The 24,232-nt window shown below is 43.9% G+C and overlaps 2 protein-coding genes across 8 annotated transcripts in view; one reads left to right on the forward strand and one right to left on the reverse strand.

Moving 5' to 3' along the window:
- Positions 1 to 10,317, reverse strand: part of DBF4 (DBF4 zinc finger) — a 55,244-nt gene extending 44,927 nt beyond the window's left edge. For 4 of the 5 annotated variants that reach the window (XM_037890749.2, XM_037890748.2, XM_007066725.4 and 1 more), the window contains exons 1-3: positions 10,179 to 10,317; positions 9,409 to 9,505; positions 6,882 to 7,060 (exon numbers count right to left, since the gene is read on the reverse strand). In XM_037890749.2, the coding sequence (XP_037746677.1) occupies positions 6,882 to 7,060; positions 9,409 to 9,454 (225 nt within the window). In that variant the 5' untranslated portion in view covers positions 9,455 to 9,505; positions 10,179 to 10,317. The remainder of the gene's footprint in view (positions 1 to 6,881; positions 7,061 to 9,408; positions 9,506 to 10,178) is intronic. The other variant, XM_037890747.2, reaches the window with a different exon arrangement.
- A 20-nt stretch (positions 10,318 to 10,337) lies between these two features.
- The window catches only part of SLC25A40 (solute carrier family 25 member 40), a 91,243-nt gene continuing 77,348 nt past the window's right edge, over positions 10,338 to 24,232 (forward strand). For 2 of the 3 annotated variants that reach the window (XM_027829019.3, XM_043541261.1), the window contains exons 1-2: positions 10,338 to 10,472; positions 19,860 to 19,981. In XM_027829019.3, coding sequence (XP_027684820.2) covers positions 19,885 to 19,981 — 97 coding nt within the window. In that variant the 5' untranslated portion in view covers positions 10,338 to 10,472; positions 19,860 to 19,884. Of the gene's footprint in view, positions 10,473 to 12,133; positions 12,175 to 19,859; positions 19,982 to 24,232 lie in introns of those variants that run through there. The other variant, XM_007066720.4, reaches the window with a different exon arrangement.

A 24,232-nucleotide genomic window follows, 5' to 3' on the forward strand; every position in this document is an offset into this window, starting at 1 on the left:
CACAGAATGGCTGATAAGCATCGAGCGCCAAGCCGACTTGATCCAGGCACTGGTAGCCATGCAGGCGGAACACTACCGTGCCTACCCCCGCCTGCAGCCCTTGTCCCAAAACTCTTTCCCTTGTTCCCCCATGTCACCTCCAACCCACTTTCCCCAACATCCGGGTTCTTATCGCCACCAGCTGCATCCAACACCTGTAGCTTCACCATCTAGCCCTGAAAACTACAACCCTTACCCACTGCACTCAACCCCCATCACCATGCAGTATAGCCATCCTGAAGTGCAGCACTCATTGCACAGCACTCCAAACAGGAAGGCTGAGTATAACAGGACATACGCAAACCTGTGATTGTACCATTCCCGACCCCACCCCCTTGCCCTTTGTGTTTTTCAAGCAGTTGTGTTTCTTTTCGATAAATGCATTTTCTTTTCATTAAATGGACTTTTTTTCTTTGAAAACATTCTTTATTATTGCATAACGTAAAAGATATCTTAGCCCAGGAAAGCAACAGGAACTGCAAGTTAGTGTATCATACATAGCAAACACAGATTCCTACTAACATTGGAACCACTGCACTTCACTCCCGTGCTGGGCATCAGACATTACTGGTGGCTTTCAGCCTCAAATTGCTCCCCCATGGCATCCCTAATCCTTGCAGCCCCGTGCTGGGCCCTTCTAATAGCCCTGCTCTCTGGCTGTTCAAATTCAGCCTCCAGGTGTTGAACCTCCGAGTTCCATGCCTGAGTGAATCTTTCACCTTTACTTTCATAAATGTTATGAAGGGTACAGCACGCGGATATAACCGCCGGGGATGTTGTTATCGGCCAGGTCCAGCTTCCCATACAGAGAGTGCCAGCGGCCCTTTAAATGGCCAACAGCACACTCCACAGTCATTGTGCACCGGCTCAGCCTGTTGGTGAACTGCTCCTTGCTGCTGTCAAGGCTCCCTGTGTCGGGTTTCATGAGTCATGGCATTAAAGGGTCAGTGGGGTCTTCAAGGATCACAATGGGCATTTCAACTTCCCCTACTGTGATCTTCTGCTCTGGGAAAACAGTCCCAGCTTGCAGCTTCCTGAACAGGCCAGTGTTCCGAAAGATGTGTGTGTCATGCACCTTTTCGGGCCAGCCTGCGTTAATGTCAGTGAAACGCCCCCGGTGATCCACAAGCGCCTGGAGAACCGTAGAGAAACAGCCCTTCCGATTAACGTACTCGGAGGCTAGGTAGGCTGGTGCCAGAATTGGAATATGCGTCCCATCTATCGCCCCTCCGCAGTTAGGGAAACCCATTTGTGCAAAACCAGCCACAATGTCATGCACATTACCCGGAGTCACGGATCTTCTGAGCAGGACGCGATTAATGGCCCTAAAAACTGCATCAACACGATTCCAATGGTCGACTTCCCCACTCCAAACTGGTTAGCGACCGATCGGTAGTTGTCTGGAGTTGTCAGCTTCCAGACTGCAATAGCCACCCGTTTCTCCACCGTCAGGGCAGCTCTCAATCTTGTGTCCTCAATCTTGTGCGCCGCAGGGTGGGGGCCAGCTCCTCACACAGTCCCATGAAAATGGCTTTTCTCATCTGAAAGTTCTGCAGACATTGCTCGTCATCCCAGACTTGCATGACAATGTGATCCCACCACTCAGTGCTTGTTTCCTAAGCCCAAAAGTGCCGTTCCACAGTGGTGAGCATGTCTGCGAATGCCACAAGCAATCTTGTGTCATATGTATTACTCGCGTAGATATCATCGTTGGAGTCCTCACTGTCACTTTGGATCTTAAGGAGTAACTCAACTGCCAAATGTGATACGCTGGCGAGACTCATCAGCATATTCCTCAGCAGTTCAGGCTCCATTCCCACAGACTGAAAGGGAAGCCAGAGCGTGCAGTACAAAACACGTTGAAAGATGGGGCCAATTGTGGACAGAAGCAGAGGGATCACTGGGATGCGAACCGATACATCACAGGGTGTTGGGACAGGACCCAGAATGTCCCGCCCTCCACGCCCCCTTCCCACAAGCCACAGCGCCAGAATTGGAAGAGGTGCTCTGTGGGATAGCTGCCCACAATGCACCGCTCCCAATGCCGCTGCAAGTGCCGTAAATGTGGACATGCCAGTGCGCTTGCAGCTGTCAGTGTGGACAGACTGCAGCGCTTTCCCTACTGCGCTCTACAAAGGCTGGTTTAACTCAAAGCGCTCTACATTTGCAAGTGTAGCCATGCCCTCAGTTTCACAGATGCTTAAGTACAATTGTGCTGATTTTTACTTTCTGATCAGATCCCCCAGAAGAATTGACAAATAAGGAAAGGATGGCAAGAGAACTAGAGAGTAGCAGAGTAAAAAAATTCTGACATCCTTCAATTTGAAAGGATCGAAAAGGAACAACTCTTCAGACTAAATTTAAACCCTAACTATGAAAACAGTTTGAGCACTTATAATAAAAATATAATCATTAAAAATTACCACTGACATTGTAGAGCATAGTAATCTCCACAATATTATAAAATTAAAGTATTTCTAAGAGTTAAAAAACATGCAAAATTAGTTCTGATTTTATATTTGATTTTGAACTTTTGCTCTCAGCAACAGAAGACCTATAAAGTTTGTGGGAATCCTGACCTACTCACAGCTGAATGCCACTATAGCAAATGTTATTTACATATGAATTTCAAGCCGTTTTAGAAATAATTGAACAGTTATAAGGTAATAATACACTATGTATGGGAGGCTTAATCCACAATTAATAATAAAAAATTACTATTTTTTCTTCCTTTAATTGTTCTACCCTGAGACAAGCCAATAAATCACTGCTTTAAATTATGATTGATCTCACCTGATTTTTTAAAAAAAATAATTGATTTAAATCAGGTTGAGACTTTGTAAAACAAAGTTGAAAATCTGTGCTATTGTAACTGTAGATTAAAATTTATAAATGAACTGAATTATAGATGCTGTTTACAAAAAAGAAATGCCATGATTGGGAGGATATCTTATTTGAATTTTACAAAAGTGCTATAGTCAAAAAACCAAAATATCGAAAAATTAAAGTCCTAACCCTGCAAACACTTAAGCGGGTATGTAAATTTACTCTCATAAATAGTCCCACTGATTTCCACTATGCATGTGCCTAAGTGTATGCAGCATCAGCAGCTAAAATTGTATTTTTATTAGAAAGTTTTTTCTCAGCTTAAAAATCTCTCTCACTTCAAAATAAAATTACTTCAGTTTTAAAAATGAAAAACTACTCAGACTTTCAATAAGTTAAAGTTATTGTGAACTTTTTTTTACACACAGGACAACATTTTGAAAAACAGGAGCTTAAGAAGCCCCTCTTTAGATACCTATGGGTGGGATTTTCAAAAGCATCTCCGTGATTTAGGAGCACAAGTCCAAATGACTTCAAATATGGAGGAATGTAACCTGAACAAAGCATTTCAGCTGTCTTGACTTGTGGATTTTCAATACATTGGAGGGCGATTGGGTTTGCAAATATAGCAGGGATATTTGTTTATCCATTTTGTGTCAGAGTTTTTATTGTTCTTCTAGCAAGGATGCTAATGAGGTCCTAGACGTATGCGTCCTTTGCAGCACAGATTAACATTTTTAAATGTGAAATTTCTTAGTAGCATTCTTTAATGTAAAATCAGAAGTTCTACTAACAATTAGAAAACCAATTAAAGAAACAAGTACTAAATATCCACTTTAGCCATCTAAAACTGTAAAACAGGAAGCAAAGAATTAGCAATTTGTAAGAAGATATACAATTTCCATTTTTAAAAATTGTATTTTTAATTAAAAAATACATTATTTTTATCCACCATGGTCTGTCTTAAAACTACAATTCTTTTGTCTGTTTATTAAGGTAACAAGGAGATGTTAGACTACATTTTAAACAATATTTTGTGGCGTTCAGAGTGAATTACTAGACCCTAAAACGCTATGTTCTGAGACAGTCAAAATTTAAGACACTTTCAGGCTTGGTAAATTCACACTCACCTTTCCCCAACTCCTCTTGTTGGCAGTTGGTGAGGTTGGGTTTTTTGTTTGTTTTTTTTGGAAAGTACATAAAATTATTCGTGAGATTCAATAATCATTTAATCCGCTCCCAGTATTGTCTAATTGCGTTATCAATACCATTTTTCCACGGGACCCTGCCCTATTACTGAATGAGTATTTATTCAATATTTCTATTTTATCCTTTTCATTCAATGTGTTGCCATGGGCCTTATTTAATGTACATCATCCAAAAGTTGCACCAAATACAAAATTATTCATTTCCTCTTCGACTTTTCTGTGGTGCTCTAACCATAGGATCTGAGTATTTCACGGATATTAATGAATTTATCTTCACAACATGCTTGTGTAATTAGGTTCTATTGCTACCCTCACTTTACAGATGGGGAACTAAGGTACAGACAGATTAAGGTCCAAAATGTCAGAAGTGTGCATTAACTGTAATTGCCCAATTTGAGACACCTTGGGCCTGATTTTTACTTAACATTTTTATAACACTATGTTGAAAACTTAACATTATAAAACTCAACATTATAACACTATGCTGAAAACATAGTTCCAATTGACTTCAGTTGTGAGCATTCAGCATTTCTGCAAATCTGGCCCCAGGTGTTTCACTATGGGAACTCAGAAAATTAGCGGCTAATTGTGAAAATTCTGGTGAAAATGACTTGCCTCAAATCACAAAGGAACTCTCTGACAGAGGCAGGGATAGAATCCAGGTCTCCAAAATTCAATTACAGCATAAAACCATTTAGTTACTTTCCGCAATCCCCTGCTTCCTTCTACGCACATTTCAACTCTCTTACAAATGAGGCTGGCATCCTACAGACGTCATTTATTATACAACCTTGATTCATTCCCAGATCACTGTCCAACCTGAGCACTGTATGAAATGGGATCCTGTGATTTAAAAAAAAAAAAAAGAAAAAGTGCATGGTTGCAGGGCTGGATTAACCCATCACTGGGACCTAGGCAAACATACACTTCCGGGTCCCTACCTTCTAATATAAACAACACATGACCATAGAGTACACTCATTGCGATCGAGCTGGCCATGTTGTGGATCTGCTATGAACAGCCACTCGGGGTGCTGCTCACCATAACAAAGGAGCAGCCGGGGCAAACCCGAGTGGTGCTGTAATCCCGTGACCAGGTTGCAACTTGAAGTTTTTTAAGTGTGCATGCAAATCACCATCATTGGTTAAAAAACAAAAACACAACCACAATCCATTTTGGTCCCTACCCCACAAATTTGGGCCCTAGGCATGTACCAACTTTGCCTATGCATTAATCTGGTTCTGCATGATTGAGTAATTAAAGGGTATCTAATAATGCATATGTACAAAGGTCTGTATTTAAGGTTGCAGGAGTAATGTTCATTCTGGCATTTCCTAACTTCTGAATGCTTGACTTTACAACCTTAATGTTCTTTTAATGTAGTTCTTTCGGGGGAAAAACTAAAAAAAAATTCTGTCCAGTGGAAGCATAATGACCCCCACCTTGGGTCATCAGCAGAATCTGGACCTTTAGATTCATAGCGAAGACTATCTCTTAAGATAGCAGAATAACTGGTAGCAGTAGAAGGCTGTTATCCTCTATGTAAACCAGCCACTAGAATGGGCTGAGACATACACTTTGCCACTGGGTTTCAGAGCTCTTTCACAGCAGAGGAATGCAGAGACACAGAACTCCTAGGTTCTGTAGGGGAGTATGCTGTGGTGGCTAATAGTCATTCTGTCCCTGTGCCCCCATCCTGTCCTTTCCCCCCCTTTCCCATCCATCCACCCCTGGGCTCCTGCCCCCTCCTCCGTTCCTATCCAACCCCTCACCCCAATAGTGCTGTTCTTGCCCCCCACCCTCTCTGGTCCTATCCAAATCCCTCACTTCCCGGCTCCAGCCCACTTCCATCCTTGATCCTATCCAATACACCCCCTCCTCTTGCCCCCCCTTCCCGTTTGCTCATACCCAAACACTCCACCCCCCAGCACCTACCTCCCCAGCCACCTTCTGGCTGCTGCAACACCCCACACTTTTATCATGACAGCCCCAACCCTCTGAATCCAAATCAGGTCACCTCCCCATCCTCGCTGCCTTGGGAGCAAAGAGTGCTGCACAAGAGATACTGTCCCTGACAGCATGGAGGAGCAATTGCAGGGAAAGAACTATTCAGCCCTTGCAGCTCTGGGTTGAAGCATGCTCTGATGAAATATTTGGAGAATTTAGCTATCAAACTCCAATAAATCTCTTCTGAGTATTTTTGAAATGAGATTCTTTTGAGGCTCATTACTTGGCCAAATTTAAGCAAAATTTCATGTGGACAGCAAAAGGCACATCCCTGGCACCAGTATGAACTTCTTGCCAAAGTCTGAAGCATGGAGGCACCAGAACTTCTCAATGGAACTGTTGTAAAAATGTTTTAAACATGGGTAAAACAACATATTTTCCCCTAATCTCATTTTTGGAAACAACTAACCCAATTAGACAAACTTTGAAATAAAAATTTAGCCTGAGACAGATACCCAGCACAGAAAATTTCAGCCAAAACGGTTAGAGTTAGGCAAAGCTACAAGTAACTGAAAACAAGGTCTCAAAATAGAAAGTATTGGATGACCTTAATCTTATAGGCAATGCTACCAGCTCCATTTAAAATAGAAAAAAAACATTGAACAAAAAAATTATTTTTAGTTAAGCTAAGCATTCATTATAAATAATGAGAAAAACATATAGAAAATGAAATTATTTGACAACATTTTTTAAATTATTCATTTTTAGCCATGTATATACAGAACATAATGTACTGGAAAAATATCCAGGACTTGCATATTATTTTTCCCACTTTGTAAACACATATGATTTTTAACTTACCCCTCCTAGTTCCTTAAGATCCTTCTCTAATTTTTCAGAGATCACATTAGAGGGAATATCAAGATAAAACACCTTCCCAGTAAGTGGCTTATATTTCGATTTCTCTGTCTTTGTGGTATCTTTTTTCAAAGTTTTCAGAGAAGGTTTATTTTTTTCTGTTTTTCCTTGCGTTCCACCTGCTGTCAAAAGGGTAGATAATTTAAATAGGATTATATTTTATGTACTTGTGTGTTTACAAAAATACATTTCCCTGTTTAAGGCCAAATTCAAGCAGGGAGAGTAGGGGAAGGGTAAGCCAAGGTGCTGCATGAGCAGGATACATTTTTGATTAACTGTGACCCTAAAGCACACAAGAAAAAGAAGTACCTTAAAAATAATAGAGCACCTAGCTTTAAAATAATACAATATTAAAGTTTTGTTCATTATTTCATTTTTCAAAAGACATTTTGATGCCTATCCAAAATAATTTAAAAACAATGACACGAATATTAAAGGGGAGCAACCACCAAAGGCCCCAATCCTGCAAACAAACAGTTATGTATATCCTTAACTTTAAGCATGCAAGTTTACTCAATGACTCCAGCTGGATTACTCACAGCTTAAAGTTAAGCATGTGCATAAGTATTTGCAAGTGTGGGGCCTAATTCATTCAAATTGTTCTCTTAGGGCATGATCCAAAACCCACTGAAGGCAGTAGAAAGATTTCCAGTGAATTCAGTGGATATTGTTACCAAGTCCTTACAATTCTACTGTTAAAATCCTGTTTTACAGTTGATTTTCTTTTTTATCATTAGCAGTATAATGTCTTCTTTTCTTTCCACCCGATTTGCCAAATATTATGTTGTGTTTGTAATGATGCACCACTAGAAAATTTACTGGTATCATCAAGGACACACAATGTTCTGGGAACTGAAAGTACCTCTCTTTACTATTCTCTTAAAGTAGCAATACTATGTTTGGGTATGCTATCTGCAAAACAAATATTTAAAGACAAACAAAATATCAAAAAAGAAGATTAACGACTAGTTTCTCCTCTGTCACTTGACTTCAGATTTGTTAAACAGGTAGAAGAACTCAATCCAACTCCCATTTAAATCACTGAGAACTGGGTAGGGTCCTAAATGAGGGCAGAATTTGGATCTAAACAACCAATAACCACTCAATAATTCAATTTTTCTAAACAGCAAAAGAACTTTAGGGTAATATCTCACTGCAATCATTCATGGAAGAACTATTTCCACGGGACTTCAGATTAAAATTTTGCAAACATACTAGATTAAAAAAAAAAACTAAGTACATTTTAAAAATTAATACTGTCTTTTCTTCTGCTCTGTCAGTTATTTTATTTAGATTGTAAAACCTTTGTGACATGGATTTTCCCTTGTTATGTGTATGTACACTGCCTAACACAATGGGATTCCATACTGGGTGGAGGCCTCTAGGTGCTGCCATAATATGATTAAATAAAGTTACAATAGTATTATGGTAGGACCTACAGGAAACTCTCATCCTGGGTGAAACAACTTGCAAGAGTGGGACCTTAAACAGAAAATGAAAGGTAACTAAAATAATTTATACATCAATTATCTTATCTAGGTTACTTTAATACCAGAAATTAACAAGACAAATACATTTTTAATACCAAAAGCCTCATTCCTGCAAGCTGCTCTGTGAGGATGGGTTTCAGAGTAGCAGCCGTGTTAGTCTGTATCCGCAAAAAGAAAAGGAGTACTTGTAGCACCTTAGAGACTAACAAATTTATTTGAGCATAAGCTTTCGTGAGCTACAGCTCACTTCATCGGATGCATTCTGTGAGGATGGACCTGCTGCGAGGTTTAATGATGTCAATGCGGGAAGGGGGGGGGGGTGGTCTCTGCCTGCATGGAGCAGTTTATAGGGCCTAGGCCTAATCTACTCTTCCATATATCTACTAATTACTTATTTTCAGCACTTCAGACAGCTTGTACAATGAACAGGCTAACCAGTTTCACTTATTTCTAGTCAGTTTCATTTTTTGTTCTCATGTATCAGCATAAAGCAGTATTGAGCTTCCAACACTAGAGAGAGAGGTTTTAAAAACCTAACCATTTCAGCTTTCTTTTGAATTTTCAATTAGTGGAAGGTGGTGGTATTTACAAATACAGCAGAGATATTCATTTATCCATTTTGTGTTTGAGTTGTTGTTAATAACACTGCTTCAATGGGACTATCTGAACAAATAAAATTAAACATGTTTATGCATTTGTAGGAAATGGTACATCAGGCTTCAGTCCTAAAACCAGTGCCATGCTCCTAGACCCTTGAGCCCACCAGGAGACAAAATGCTGGATTGAGGCCCCATCATAGGTACTAATTAAATGTCGCCCCATTGTTATTTGAAGGGCTTGAGAAAAGCAGTTCCCTGTTAGCAATTTACCCAAATTAACTTGTTAAAAAAATCCATTCCAGCAACTGAATGAGATTTACAATCACTTTGAACTGCTTTCCATTATAGTTTAAAATCACATGGGGAAAGACCATCACCTACTTGTAACTTGTCTTTTGTTGCTAATCCTCATAGCATTTGGTTTCATTTTCCTGGCGAGTCACATTTTTCTGTCCACCTTCCTTCCGAGGGTTATGACCTGCAGGAGAAACAGTTCAACAGAGAATTTAAACGCCCAAGAGGGGGACAGAGGCAGCCCATGCACACTCCCCACACCGAGTTACGGCTCCCTGGCTTCCATCCCCAACACACTGCTGTTTCCAAGTCCCAGTCACCTCGACCCCGGCCACCACGCCTCTGCTTCTCCGTCCCTCGCTCCCCACGCCCCAGCCACCGCTCCCCCATCCCTTTTCCAACCGTCACCCCCGCCCCAGCCACCGCTCCCCCATCCCTTTTCCAACCGTCACCCCCGCCCCAGCTCCCCCTGCCCCTCTCCCAACCGTCACCCCCACCCCAGTCACCGCTCCTCCAGCCCCTCTCCCAACCGTCACCCCCGCCCCAGCCACCGCTCCCCCTGCCCCTCTCCCAACCGTCACCCCCGCCCCAGCCACCGCTCCTCCAGCCCCTCTCCCAACCGTCACCCCTGCCCCAGCCACCGCTCCCCCTGCCCCCTCCCAACGGTCACCCCAGCCACCACTCCCCCTGCCTCTCTCCCAACGGTCACCCCAGCCACCGCTCCCCCTGCCCCTCTCCCAACGGTCACCCTAGCCACCGCTCCCCCTGCCCCTCTCCCAACGGTCACCCCAGCCACCGCTCCCGCTGCCCCTGCGCCCTGATCGCGGATGAGGAGGGCGCTGCTGTTGCTCGCTCACCGTAGGCTCTAAGGCCGGTAACCAAGGCCGAGCCCCGTCCCCCCAGTGACCGGGGCAATTTCCCGCCTCACGAGTCCGACCTCAACAAGGGCCTACTCGCCCGGCCTCCTTCCGTCCCTGCGCGTCCCGCCGGCGGGCGGGGCTGACTAGCACCACCCCCTGAGGAGGCGGCACGGCGGACGCTGCCCGGCAGAGGGGGATGCAGGCGCAAGGCTAGTGGCGGTGCCGGGGCTGCCCTTTCCCCCAGCGCTGGGAGCAGAGACTCGGAGTGGGCTCCTGCCTCCCAACAACCCGGTACGGGACAGCGCGCGGGCGGCCTCGGGGGACGAGCTCTCGGGGTGGGAACGCTGCGGTAGGGGCCACAGGTCCCTAAGTGGGGGAGCGACATCAGTGGCCGCAATCCTGAGGCGATGGTGCTTGGGGAAGGAATGGAGGCAGTTGTCACTAGTGGGGGAGGGTGTGGGGGGGAGAAGGGGAGCTGTAGTCACTAGTGGGGGAAGGAGATGGGGGGGAAGGAGTGTGGGTTGCAGTCACTAGTGTGGGGATGTGAGAGGGGTGTGTGTGTGTAGCAGAGGCCGATGTTCCTAAAGGGGACTGTGTCTGGGGGGGCGGCGGCGAAGGAGCTTTTCTATGAGGAGAGCAAATTCCCTTCAGCCTGGGGTGTGGGCAGAAATCTGTAGGAGGACATGATCTTGAGGAAGGGTTGATTATGTCCCTTCAGTTTCGAGGACTGAAGTTTCGGAGGCCTTATCTTTACTGGGGGGGAAGTGTGTTCTTAACTGGAGTTAGCTAATTCAAGGGAAAATCCCAGTGAACTTGAGTTAGCTCACCCAAGCTAAGAGCACACCTTTTTTCCAGTGAAAGCCTATGGGGGCATGAATGATACCAGCCTTTTTGGCGGTGATACATGGACCCTCTGGAGGTATATGAGCTTGTGAGAAGATCTGTTTAGACATAAAGAAAGGCCCTGAACCATTAGAGGTCAGGTTTGTTTATACTAGAAACTTTTGCAGCTTTAACTATATTGATATAAAAATGCATATACGTTTCAGGAAGCAAGGTAAGCAATATTGATATAATTGTGACCAGACTAGGGCTAATACTGGTGTAACTATATCGGTCAAGGCAAAAAAATACTTGTAAGAACCAGCAGTGCTGGGACCAAAGGGATTCTGTGCTGCTGTATAGCTAGTGGAGGGCTTTGTGAGGCTGGGCTTAAAAGGAGGTACTGCCCAGCAGGACTTGAGTGGTGGTCCTTCGGAGCCCACTGATTGGCTGGTACCAGTACTTAACCCAGGAAGCTAAGAGGGGAAGGTGTCTGAGCAACAACATGGACTGCCTGCTTTCTGCCACTCTAGATTCTGCTTGCACTAGACCGTAGATTCCAGCTTCTGACCCTAATTTGTCCTTGGCTTTGCTCTTCTATTGCTGTTTGTAACCTGGCGTCTGACCCTCATCTCCTGGTAACCTGCCTACATCCTGACTCTTAGTTTGTCCTCTGGTCTGTCTTGTACTCTGACCTCCTGCTACTTGACTTGGCCCAACTCCTGTTCCGACCACTAGGTCTGACCACCGTTGTCCAGTCGTGACACAGACATAGTTTTAGGGGTTTAACTTTTCTAGTTTAGGTGAGGCCTAAGTAGAAAGATTGCTGAGACACCATTGGTGAAAATGTTATAACAGCGGTTATATAAAATTTTGTGATTTAAGAGTTCCTATCTATTCCTGATGTATATGATTTTATGGCATCCCATGCCCCATTTTTATAATCTTATTATACTCAAACCTTTTTCTGTCCTTCACCATTGTGCATGGTGCATGCATGGCTGCTTAGGATGTGGTTTTTTGTTTGTTTGTTTTTGAAGAGTTGCTTATAATTAGTAGACTCACTGCATTGACATAACCTTCGAAGAAAACAATATTATAATATTTATTTTTCAATAAGGAAAACAAAGAACAGGAACTTGCAGATGCAAGAAAATAATTGCCAACAATGGTAAATCTACTGCTGTTTTGCAGTTTTCAGTTATAGCTTTCTATGCAATTATATTTCAAGTTTCAACAGAATTCTTATCATGTCATGAAATATATCTTGTAATTAATGAATTGGACCACGGGTTTGTTAGAATGTTCCATCAGTTCAAATGTATTTTTCCTAATGAATCCTGCTTTATTGCAACACAGCTGAGAATTTTTTTAAGAAATCTGAATTTGCCAGAAACTGGGTATTTGTAAGGTAACCCCCGTTTGCTCAAAATGGCGCTATGTCCACCTCTAGTGGTGGCTAGGCACCCGAAAGAATGATGAGTCTGCTTCATCCTTGGCTAACAGATATTTCTGAGGGCATTCTGCACCAAAAAATTAAAAATTCTGAGCACAATATTTTAAAATTTTGCACGTTTTATTTGTCAATAAATAAATGCAGAGGCTCCAGCATAGCAGTGCATGAAGGTGGGAAATCACCCTGCAGCCTTCCTATCTTGGGGACATGAACTCAGTGATGAGGCTGCACCCAACCCTGACATAGCACAAGGCCTGGGCTTGCCCCAGAAACACTCTGGGGCCCTGCCCCTCTGCGCTAGGTGCATGAGGTGTGGGGCAGGCAGGCTGCCTCAATCAGGCAGTAGCCAAGTGTGGAGGGGCTCAGTGTGGGGGAGATCCAGGTGTGGGGTTAGAGGATTCTGTGTGGGACAATCTGGGTGCAGGCAGCTCAGTGGGTGGTGTAGCTGTTGGGGGATCTGGATGCACAGAGGCTTCTCTGCGGGGGGGTTCCAGATGCAGGGGCAGTGGGACTTTGCAGGGACTTCCAGGTGAAAGTGGTTGGGGCTCAGCGGAGGGGTCTGGATGTGGGGTCTCAGCAGGGGAGTCTGGGTCCTGGAGTGGGGCTTGGTGAGGTGCGGGTCTAGGTACAGCTAATTGGGGGTCAGTGGTGTGGGGGTCTGGATGTGAGGGCTCAGGGTGGTGCAGGGGTATGGTGCTCATCAGAGTTGGGGTTTGAGTGCAGGGAGCTCAGTGGGGGGTGGTCTGGGTGCAGAGGTGGGGGTCCAGAGGCAGGGAGTCAGGGTGCAGAGGGCTCCAGATGCGGGGTTGAGGTTCAGTGAGGTTTGGGTATGGAGGGCTAGGAAGGTTCTGGGTGTTCGGAGTGAGGCTTGGTGGTGGTGTCTGGGTATAGGAGGTCTGGATGCATGGGGGTTGGGCGGATGGGGGAGCAGCTCCCTGTACAGTGACCCTTCAGCTGGGGGAGGTTTCTGAGGGTGGGTCTGACATAGCCGCAGCCACTCCTTGCAGGGGAAGAGGAAGAAGTCCTGTCCTCTCCTGCCTCTAGCCCAGCTGGGATTAGCAGCTGATCTCAGCTCAGGGTAGGAGCCACTGGCTGCGGTATGCCCAGCCCTGTGGTGATTTACCTCTTCACCGGCTGCTCCGGGTGCCTGAAACAATGTACCTGTGCAGCTAGTGAGTGGTGTGTGACTGCTCTTGCATTTTCCCTTTGCTTCCCTGTCAGAAAGTCATTTTTCTGCAGGGAAGCAAATAAATATGTGGGGAACATGAATTCTGCGCATGCGTGGTGGTGCAGAATTCCCCCAGGAGTAAACAGAGATGTATTTTAGCTCATGCAGTAGAAGCTCTTGCATTTAGCTCCAGAGGGTCTCAGGTTTGATCCCCACTGCCAATGCCCACATATGGGTTGGCATTACAATAACAAATCTGTGTTTTTGATATTTACAGGTCTTTACAGGATTTTAATGGAGCTGAACTACAGGCTTATTAAAAGAAAACAATTTGAAGTACTTACTACATGTCATAATGTCCACTTCTCCATTACAATGCCCTTCTCGGTCTTTAAAATGTCTTATTCTCAAGTAGTAACTTCTTTAAAATGCCTTTTAAAGCCTCTTTGCTGTTCATCTTGAATAAAGCACTAAAATTAGGGATGAATGTGGAGCTGAAACCTCCCTTTAATATAGGTGTGATGCGCAGGACTTCTACGAGACTGATCTTCATTTACTGTTCCTTTGTGTGTGAGACTGGTCAACTTTTTTTTTTTTTAAACTCTAACTGATATTTATGTTGGTATTGTAACCCTTCTGCTAGGTACCAATGGCAGCAACAAGGACAACATTCAATAAAACTATGGCTTGAACCACCACCCACATCTGTACTCCTACCTCTGGCTCTGGGAAATCAAAATAAAACCTCCCTGGTCACTTCTGAGGGTGGGTTTTCCCCACTCAGAGCCCTGGAGAAACATGAAGTCATAAGTATCTTTTTATTTAGGGAAAAACAATAAAAACATGAAAACCATGTTCATATTAACATACAAGAAAATGAACAGCCCAAAATCAGTGCACCAGGAGTCTGATCAGGCATACAGTTCCAAATTGTAATTGTCTTGCTCCTTGACCCAGAACTCTTACTATTGTCAGGAAGGAGTTAAAATTCAGCTAGCAGAAAAGACAGAAACTGCTGAGACGCAAGGACATAGTTTCTGTCAATACATGATACCTTAGCTCAGCATATATGGTCAGTGCCCGCCCAGTAACTCAGTTCTTAGAGCAGAACAAACCCTCCCTTCACAGCCCACCAGATATCTAAGCACTCATCCCTATCCTCCACCCACCTCGCTTCCTTCCCCCACAAGGTGGTCATAGAGGTTTGATGCAATTAGGATGACCTCTATATGTACGTACTGTTCTTATTTTTATCTTTGTTCAGGGTTCTCTCGACTTGTAACAATGTCTGTCTCTGTATGAACAAATAAATGCAAATTAATTTTAAGAGAATGTATATAACTGGCCACTCTGGTACCATATGTTCGAAGCTGCTTGTCAGTCTTCCCGGTACCGTGAATAAACCCCCTTCAGTATTGTCTGTGCTTGTCTGATTCTTGGGGAAAAGATTCTTTTCCCTAACAGTGTCAATACAAACCACACTTACCCCAAACCCCACTCACTGGTCCAATTAGATTCAGTGGAAGCTGAGAAGTTGCTCTGCTCTGTCTGACTGCACCGGTCCAGAGAGAACTACTCCTCCACGTCCCACTCTGAGGCGTAGCTACCTGATCCAATTCTGTGATATTACTTTTGTTTTTGCTGGCATTGTGAGCCACGGCATAGCAAAGTCAGCTTAGTGCTGTTGCCATCTGTACAATCGGCTCTGCGTGACTACAGCCGTTGTTCCAGTCCTGCAGATTTACTCCACACAGGGCAAAGAATCTTCAGATGGAAAACGAAGACAAGACCCTTGCAACTGAACTCTTAGTCCTTAGGATAAAGCTGTTTTCCCCTTGTTTGTGCTGGACTTGAGTTTTGTTACAAAACCAAAGTCCCTATATAATCAGGGTCAGTGGTTCTCAACCTTTCCAGACTACTGTACCCCTTTCAGGAGGCTGATTCGTCCCGTGTATCTCAAATTTCACCTCACTTAAAAGCTACTTGCTTACAGAATCAGACCTAAAAATCCAAAAGTGTCACTGCACACTATTACTGAAAAGGCCTCTGTGTATCCCTGGTTGAGAACCACTGCTCAGGGTGATCTATTCATTCCAGGGCATACCCTGCACAATTCCTATGTCCTTTCATGAGTACAGTAATAATAATCTATTATTATTTATACCTTGAAAACAAATTCCAACTAAAGCAGCAAAACTCAGAAGATGGAATTATAGATAAACAATATTGTTTTTGTAAATGAAGCTGGTCATAGGTGGCTTTTTCCTTTCTTCCCTATAGAGGGAGCAGAGAGTTCAAGCCCTCTGCCTTCTGGCCTGGGACTTACAGTATGAATGCAAGAGAAAACAATACAAATCCAATATAAACAATAGCCACTGTGTCTTGGTTGAATCCAACTTTGATGGGTTGAGGTCCTATCTGCAGTTTCCACCCACTGCCTGGGATCCACCCTATGTTCTCTCCCCGGTTGTAGTACCCCTTCTGCTGATGAGGCTCTCCAACACTTCTCCAGCTTAACATGCTTGCACAATGTGTTTCTTTATATATTGGAGTTGCAAGTGATTTCCTTATGAAGGTGCAGTGATTGTGAATAGTTAATGTGATGTCTGGGTGTGAAGGCATTTCTTTGCTTTTAAGAATATCTGGTGGGTTTTGCATGCAAATAACCTTAACTTTTAACCAAATTTTTGTTTGGTGAAGATGTAAGTTCCCAAAATATTTTGACTTTTGGTCCTATATGGCTTATTTTGCTTCATAGAAGAGCGTGTGAGGGGAGATCTTCAAAGAAATCAGCTAGGTTCCATCACTGGGAGTGTGGAATCCTTTTCTGAACCCAAGTTTATAAACCACGTTACAGATGTAGTATATCTTCCTTCCTACTGTGACCAAGGGTTTGGGAACTTGTGAATTTGCTATATGAAGGATTCTCCTTTTGAATAGGATTACTACCTATTGGGGAAATGTGTGTGGTCTATGTTTTGACAGTAGTTTTAATACAAAATAATTTTTAAAAAATGCTAAAGAGACAATGTGGAGTGGTTGGCAAACAAGTTCCTTATTTGTTTCACTAACAGTCAAATCAAAAACATGCTCTAGAATGGTGGTTTTCAAACTTTTTTTCTGGTGACCCAGTTGAAGAAAATTGTTGATGCCCTTGACCCAACGGAGCTGGGGATGAGGGGTTTGAGGTGTGGGAGGGGGCTCTGGGCTGGAGAAGGGGGTTGGAGTGCAGGGGGGTGCAGGCTCTGGGCTGGGGCCGGGGATGAGGAGTTTGGGGTTCAGGAGGGAGCTCTGGGTTTGGGGGGGGCTCAGGGCTGGGGCACAGGCTTACTTTGGGCAGCTCCCTGTCAGCAGCGCAGCGGGGGTGTTAAGACAGACTTCCTACCTGTTCTGGCACCATGGACTGCGTTGCGCCCCAGAAGTGGCCAGCAGCAATTCTGGCTCCTAGGTGGAGGCGCATGGCTCTCACCCGCAGGCAGTGCCCCCCACAGCTCCCATTGGCCAGGAACCAGCCAATGGGAGTGTGGAGCTGATGCTCAGGGCAGGGGCAGCGCGCAGAGCCCCGTGGGCCCCCCTGGCCTAGGAGCTGGACATGCTGCTGGCCACTTCCAGGGTGCAGCATGTTTTCAGAACAGATAGGGACTAGCCTGCTTGCCTTAGCTGGGCAGCACCGCCGATGGGACTTTTAATGGCCCAGTTGGCGGTGCTGACCAGAGCCACTGCAACCCAGTGCCATACATTCTGTGACCTAGTACTGGGTCACAACCCACAGTTTGAAAACCACTGCTCTAGAAGAGTTTTAAAGAGATTTGTCTGCATCATGTAGCCAGTTAAGATTAGCCTTTATAATGGGGAGATTAAAGTCATTAGGTAGTAAAGACAAATAATAGAGCACAGCATTTATATAGAACCCTTTAAAATTTTCAAGAACTTTGCAACATCAATAAAATAACAGCTGCACTAGTTATATGTACATTTAGTAAGACATGCCTTGACTTTTAGATCATACTTGTCCCACATACTATTCTTTGGACTTGTGGCTTTCCTGGCTGGTGAGGACAGGCTGCTGGCTTCTCCTGGCCTTTGTTCAAGAAATGAAAACTTGATGTCAATAATCTCATTAACTATTGGTCAATACTGCATGTTCTATTTCTGGGTAAGATTATAGAGACTTTTTTTTATGAGATAAGCCTGAGTATCCAGATGTCTGTTCTTCTTGAGTCTTTTCAGTCTGGGTACAGACCTGTATAAGGGGCAAAAACAGCCCTAATAGCATTGGTAGATGATCTCTTCCTGGTGATGAGGAAGATCAAATGTCCATGCTGATATTGATAGATCTGTTAGCCTTTGGGAGTGCTGACCATGAGGTATTATTGACTTGCTCTTGGATTGCAGTAGGGATGGATGTGCTGCTCTTTAATGGTTCCACCCTTACAGAGCACACCCAGAGAATGGTGTTGGGCAAGTGCTCTTCCTCCTTAAAGACAATGTTGTAAAATTCTGCAGGGAAACATTACTCCTCGGGGAATTCTGCGCCACTGTCCATGTGCAGAATTCATGTCCCCCATAGATTTTCTTTGCTTCCCCGCAGAAAAATGATTTTCTGACAGGGAAGCAAAGGGAAGATGCAAGAGCAGTCACGCACCACTCCCTAGCGGTGCAGGCACATCATTTCAGGCACCCAGAGCAGCCAGTGGAGAGGTAAATCACCACAGAGCTGGGCACACCCCAGCCAGGGGCTCCTACCCTGAGCCGGGATCAGCTGCTAATCCCAGCTGGGCTGGAGGCAGTAGAGGATGGGACTTCCTCTTCCCTTCAAGGAGTGGCTGGGGCTATGTCAGACCCACCCTCAGAAACCTCCCCTAGCTGTAGGAAACTCAGCATCCTCCACGCTTCCTGTCCCCATCGCTCCTCAGCTGCGGGGGGAGGGGTCACTGTACGGGGAGCTGCTCACTCATCTGCCCAACCCCCACACATCCGGACTCCCCATACCCAGACACCCCTGCCAAGCCTCACCCCGTACACTCAGAACTCCCCTAGCCCTCCATACCCAAACCCCACCCCATGGAACCTCAATCCCTGCACCTGGAGCCCTCTGCACCTAGACTGCCTGCCTCCAGACCCCCACCCCTGCATGCAGCTCACCCGCCAGTTAGCTCCCTTCACTCAACCCCCCCACTCTGATGAGCACCACATCCCTGCACCACCCTGAGCCCTAACACCACTGACCCGCAATTAGCTGCACCCAGACCCCCACCACGCCCCACTCCCCCAGCACCAGACCTCTTCACTGAACCCCAGCCACTTTCACCTGGAAGCCCCTGCAGAGTCCCATTGCACCTGGAACACCCCCTCTCCCCACTCCCCACGAGCCTCTGTGCATCCAGATGCCCCCACACCTAGACCCTCTACTGAGCTGCCTGCACCCAGATTGTCCTACACAGAATCCTCTGACCCCACACCTGGATCCCCTCCACACTTGGATCCTGCCTGCCCCATACCTGGTGCCCCTAGCGCAAAGGGGCAGGGCCCCACGGTGTTTCTGCAGCAGGCCCAGGCCTTGTGCTGTGTCAGGGTTGGGTGCAGCTGCACCGCTGAGTTTGTGTCCCTGGGATGGGGGGTGGGGAGGCTGCAGGGTGATCTCTCACCTTTGTGTACTGCCATGCTGGAGCCTCTGCATTTATTTATTGACAAGTAAAACTTGCAGAATTTTAAAATATTGTGCGCAGCATTTTAAATTTTTTGGCTCAGAATTAGTAAGTTTTTGGCCGCAGAATGCAGGAGTAAAACATATATCTTCTACTGTTCAGCATGAGTGTGGTGTTGCTAGGATGGTTAGCGAAGAGGTATGGCCTGCAGTGCTTTCAGAGTGCTGACAACATCCAGCCGTTTCACTTGAACTAGCAAATGCTGTTGAGCTTCCTAGCTTGGGAAGATGTGGACATGGATTAGAGCCTCTTTATTTTTAAAAGGTATTAAAAATCTAAAGTTAAATATGTATCAGAGTTTTTTGTTTTAATTTTTATTTAAGTAAACATAGATCTAATTTTTTTTTCAGAACAAGCTGTAGAACAAAAACATTTTCTAACTTTTACAATAGATAACTTGATAATACTGGTATGCAAACAGAAGACTTTACACTATACTACTATTGCTTTATTTAGTCATTTATTTTTTCTAATGACTTTTCCATAAGTTTTTTGAAAACAATCTCGTTTCTGTTTATTAATAGGGTGCTTTTCTATGAGAGGAAAATTATGGGTTCTGAAGAGAATACCAAAGAATTGTATAAAATAACCCCTACTCAGCAAGCAATTGCCTCTTGTTGTGGAGCTATTGTTACATCACTCTTGGGTAAGACAAAATATTGATCAAACTTAGCATAAAGTAAATCATAACTCTATCTTTTGTTTAGACAATTTTAAAAGATCTTTAAACATTTATTTTACAGATGTTTATTCTGCTGTGCTATAGCACAATAAAGCCTTTTGATGTGTTCTCTATCAGCATTACCATTTAAGTATTTTGAACGCACGAATACTTTGGAATCTTTCCAGTCTCTTGACAAAATGTAGTCACTTCCAAAAATGGGAACAATTTTTATTAACTTTTATCATTGTTTCCCCTCCCTTACTCTGTAGTGTCACAGAAAGGTAAATTATTCTATCTATAATCAAAATGAGGCTAAACAAGTTTTGATTCAGTAATTCCTACTTCTGAATCATGGATGACAGATAAAGGTCTGTGTTGTAAGTGGTCTGTTTACTATGCTAGTCTTCAATCCTGAAAGCACTATGCATGTGAGTAATTTTACACACGAGTCATCCCACTCAGTTCAGTGGGGCTATTCACCTGCACAAGTGTTCGCAGGATCGGGAATTCAGCTATAATGAACCTGAAAAGTAAATGTATTGGAGAATTTCTTCATTGAGAAAAAGAAATAATTATAATTTTTTAGCGGCAGCATGAGTTAGTGGACAGACCACAAGGCTGGAAAAAAAAGACAGGAAGCCAACAACTTTCAAACTACTATCCCAATTCTGACTTGCTGCATAGACTTGAGCATGTTCCAGCTGTATAATGAGGCTAACACCTGTCTTGTAGGAGAGTTGTGGAGATTGATTCATTACTATAAAGTGCTTCAAAGCTGAAAAATATTATAAAAGCTAACAGTGGTGTTTAGTTAGAGGAATTTTCGTTTGAGTTGGCTGGAGGGAGAATAATATGTGGAAAGTTTCCTTTGTTTTCCCCTCTGATGTGGCTTGTGTGCACTTTTGTGTGGGTACGTCTTCACTAGCAACATAAAAGCACTGCCGCAGCAGCGCTTTAACGTGGCTGTGTAGTCACGGCACCAGCACTGGGAGAGAGCTCTCCTAGCGCTATTAAAAAAACCACCTCCGAGAGGGAAGTAGCTAATAGCGCTGGGAGTGCAGCTCCCAGTGCTGGGCACTGTCTACACTGGCACTTTACAGTGCTGAAACTTGCAGCGCCTAGGGAGGTGTTTTTTCACCCCCCTGAGCGAGAAAGTTGCAGCACTGTAAAGTGCCAGTGTAGACAAGCCCTGTGTGTTTTTAATGGCATCCAGAAGTGAGGGGTACTTAGACCCAGTCCTGCAAACAGTTAAGCACATGTGAAAATTTTTGTAAAGTTATGCATTTATTTAAAAATTTACAGAATCAGAGATGTACTTTCTGACTCTTTGAGATCTCTTTGAGATACTGAAGATATTTGGAGCACTCTTCTTGTTAATCCTTTGCTACTGGGTCCACCCCTGACGATTAATGGCACAGCTACTGACAAAAAGTCAGCTATTTCTTCAGTGTCCGTTTTCAAATACATGTAGCTTCTTTAGAGTAAATTGCAAGATTTGGGATTATTTTTATTTTGAGATACTTTTTATTTTTTGCTGACTACTGCTTCACTTCCTATTTGGAGGCATGGAGTGATTGGCTTATGTGGGAGAGGCCATGATTCTGAAGCTTTGTAAAGGAGCGTGTGTGTGTGTGTGTGTGCGTGTGCTCTGATAGCCTGGGCATTCCTGTTATAAGAACTGCTCAAGAGAGACTATCAGGACTGCCCTTGATTGACAGTCAAGGGACAGATGGGATTTGCCAGCAGGAGTCAGCTTCTATCATTTTGCAGCGGAGATGGAATGCTGACCTCAGCTATAACTAGGGCTCCCTATATTCAGTGGGACCTGATTCTGCGACAGCAATGCCTAAAGTTCCTCAGCAACCATTGCTGAATTACATGGCAATATCAATTTATTCTATTCCCTCTCCTCCAATACATGCAGCTGCATCTGTTAGTTTAAAATACTAATTGACATATAATATGTTATTTGATTATTTTAAAGGATGAGTTTTTCACTATGCTCTCCCTGAACGCTGCACAGTCCTTGGCTCCTGCGGTCTTCTGCAAAGAACCCAGATCGGAAACTCCTTCCATCTTTTTGTAAGAGAAGGGACCAGCTTATGGCCTCCTTTAGCAGCTCATTTCCCGGGACCTTACTAGCTGCACTATTCTCCACACTGCCCAGCTCATTAGTTTACGCTTCTGGTTCCCCCTCTCCCTGGCTGTAAGATAGATTTCAACTCTGTGTGACTACATGGAGCAGTGCTGATCACGTTCACTGTAATCCAACTGCCACTGCATAATGGAGAAATCTGGAGAGCAAGAGCCAGCTGCTGGCAGGTCCCAACCAGGAGGGAAGATGGAAAACAAAATGTTGGGTTTTCTGCAGCAAAAAAGACAAACTTGAAGCAAAAGTGCGTAATTCCATAGCATATTTGGGCTTGTGTACACACAGAAACTGCACCAGTATAACTAAATCAGTTTCTAGTTCATTTTAATTGCAGACTCCTTATGTGGACACTCTTTAATCTATTGTATTAAAGTGCCTAGTATTGATTTATCTTAATTTTGTTGGCTAGTGGAAAACAGTTAAAGAAAACATATGAGCATCCATCACTTTGTTGTTGTGCAGAGATCACATGTGACATACTATAGTTTTTTTTCAAATAGAGCCTGAAATAATTAGCAGATGTTGTAGTTTGCAAGTATAAACTTCCATGCTATATTGTTGCTAAATGAATTGCTTCAACTTTAGTATTGTTTTTTTACTTATTGACATGCTGTGGAAAATATTTTAGTTGAGCTGCAGAGGATTTTTTTATTAATTGGGTTTTTGCCCTTTTTCTGCTATATTATGATATATAAAGAAGGCCAAAATAAGATGATGTATGATCTTCCTTGGATTTGCCAGAGGACCTTTTAGGAGTCTCCAGCCATGTGTATGAACTCTTATACCTTAGCTGACAGGGTGGGTGTGTCTGGATCTTTAATAAAACCATCCTCCTCTCCCCGCAACCTTCCATGTACGTTAAGAATTGTAATTATGTTAGGTGCTACATTTCTTGTTTAGCAAATAGTCTCACTAAAGATCCCTTACCTCTTAGTTGTTCTGCTTTCAGGCCTTGTTTACATCGGGGAACTGTTAACCAAGGGGAATTTTTTTTTTTTTTTTTTGTAAATTTCTCAACATAGATGTGACCTGGGTCTCCTCAGATGTCATATTTCACTACTCCTCCAGTCACTGTAGCTTTTAGCATAGACAAACTTTAATTTCTAAAGTGAAAAGAGAGCTGATTTTTAACAAAAAAGCCAGTCCCCCATGCATGTAAAGAAGCAGAGGAGAGCACAAGTCAACTTTTTTTACTTTGCGGATTGCCATTAAAATCAATTAATGAAATAGATAGGTTTACACTAGCACACTGTGGGTACTATGTTGCTCTGATAATATGGACAATTGCTTAATTGGCATGCACTGTTTCTACTGTGGTATGCCATTTAAATGATTCTGCTGTGCGGTTTTATACAGATTCAACAGTACAGCTTAATGGCACACACCTCTTTGATTAGGTTTTGAATAATCCCCGTGCTCTTCTAAACGTTTTATGTCAATCTGTCTGGTGGGAAATTAAAAGACAAAGGGATAGCTGGTCATCTACAAGCCACATAGGATATTAGCTATTCTTAGTCCAGCAAAACATCTGTTAAACAGCTTCTCTGTTTTCTCTAGCTGATACCTTGTGTGACATTCTGTACCTTGGGGGAGCGCCCTGTAAACCCCATGTTCTTCATTTAGATACATTTGTGATCTTGCGTATAAAGCATACCATGTAAGGTATCAGTGGAAAGGTTATGATCTGCTGAAACCCACTGTTCTAAATATGTATATCATTAATGCATATGAAGTTATGAGAATGTGCTGTATGGTTGTCACTAAAATGTGCTGTGGGTTTGGGGAGTGCTCAGATATTAGCTTTCCAGAGATAATGACAAGGGAACAGGTAACCAAGGCCCTGGTGGATTGTGAACAGACATTATCACCCATTGTCCAGCAGAGGAGTTACAATTCAACGACTCACTCACAGGAGACACACCAGGGTATTGCTTCACCTTGGGACTCAGCAATGCCCACTAGACATGCCTGGACTTGTGTTCTCCAAGCACATGGACGAAGGGTATAAAACAGAACACAGGGGCCTACTGCGTGGCCTTTCTCATTCCCTCACCTATGCTGCAAGCAACCAGGACACTCAG

This window comes from Chelonia mydas, chromosome 2 (assembly GCF_015237465.2).
Source record: "Chelonia mydas isolate rCheMyd1 chromosome 2, rCheMyd1.pri.v2, whole genome shotgun sequence".
In the NCBI taxonomy this organism is placed as follows: Eukaryota; Metazoa; Chordata; order Testudines; family Cheloniidae; genus Chelonia; species Chelonia mydas.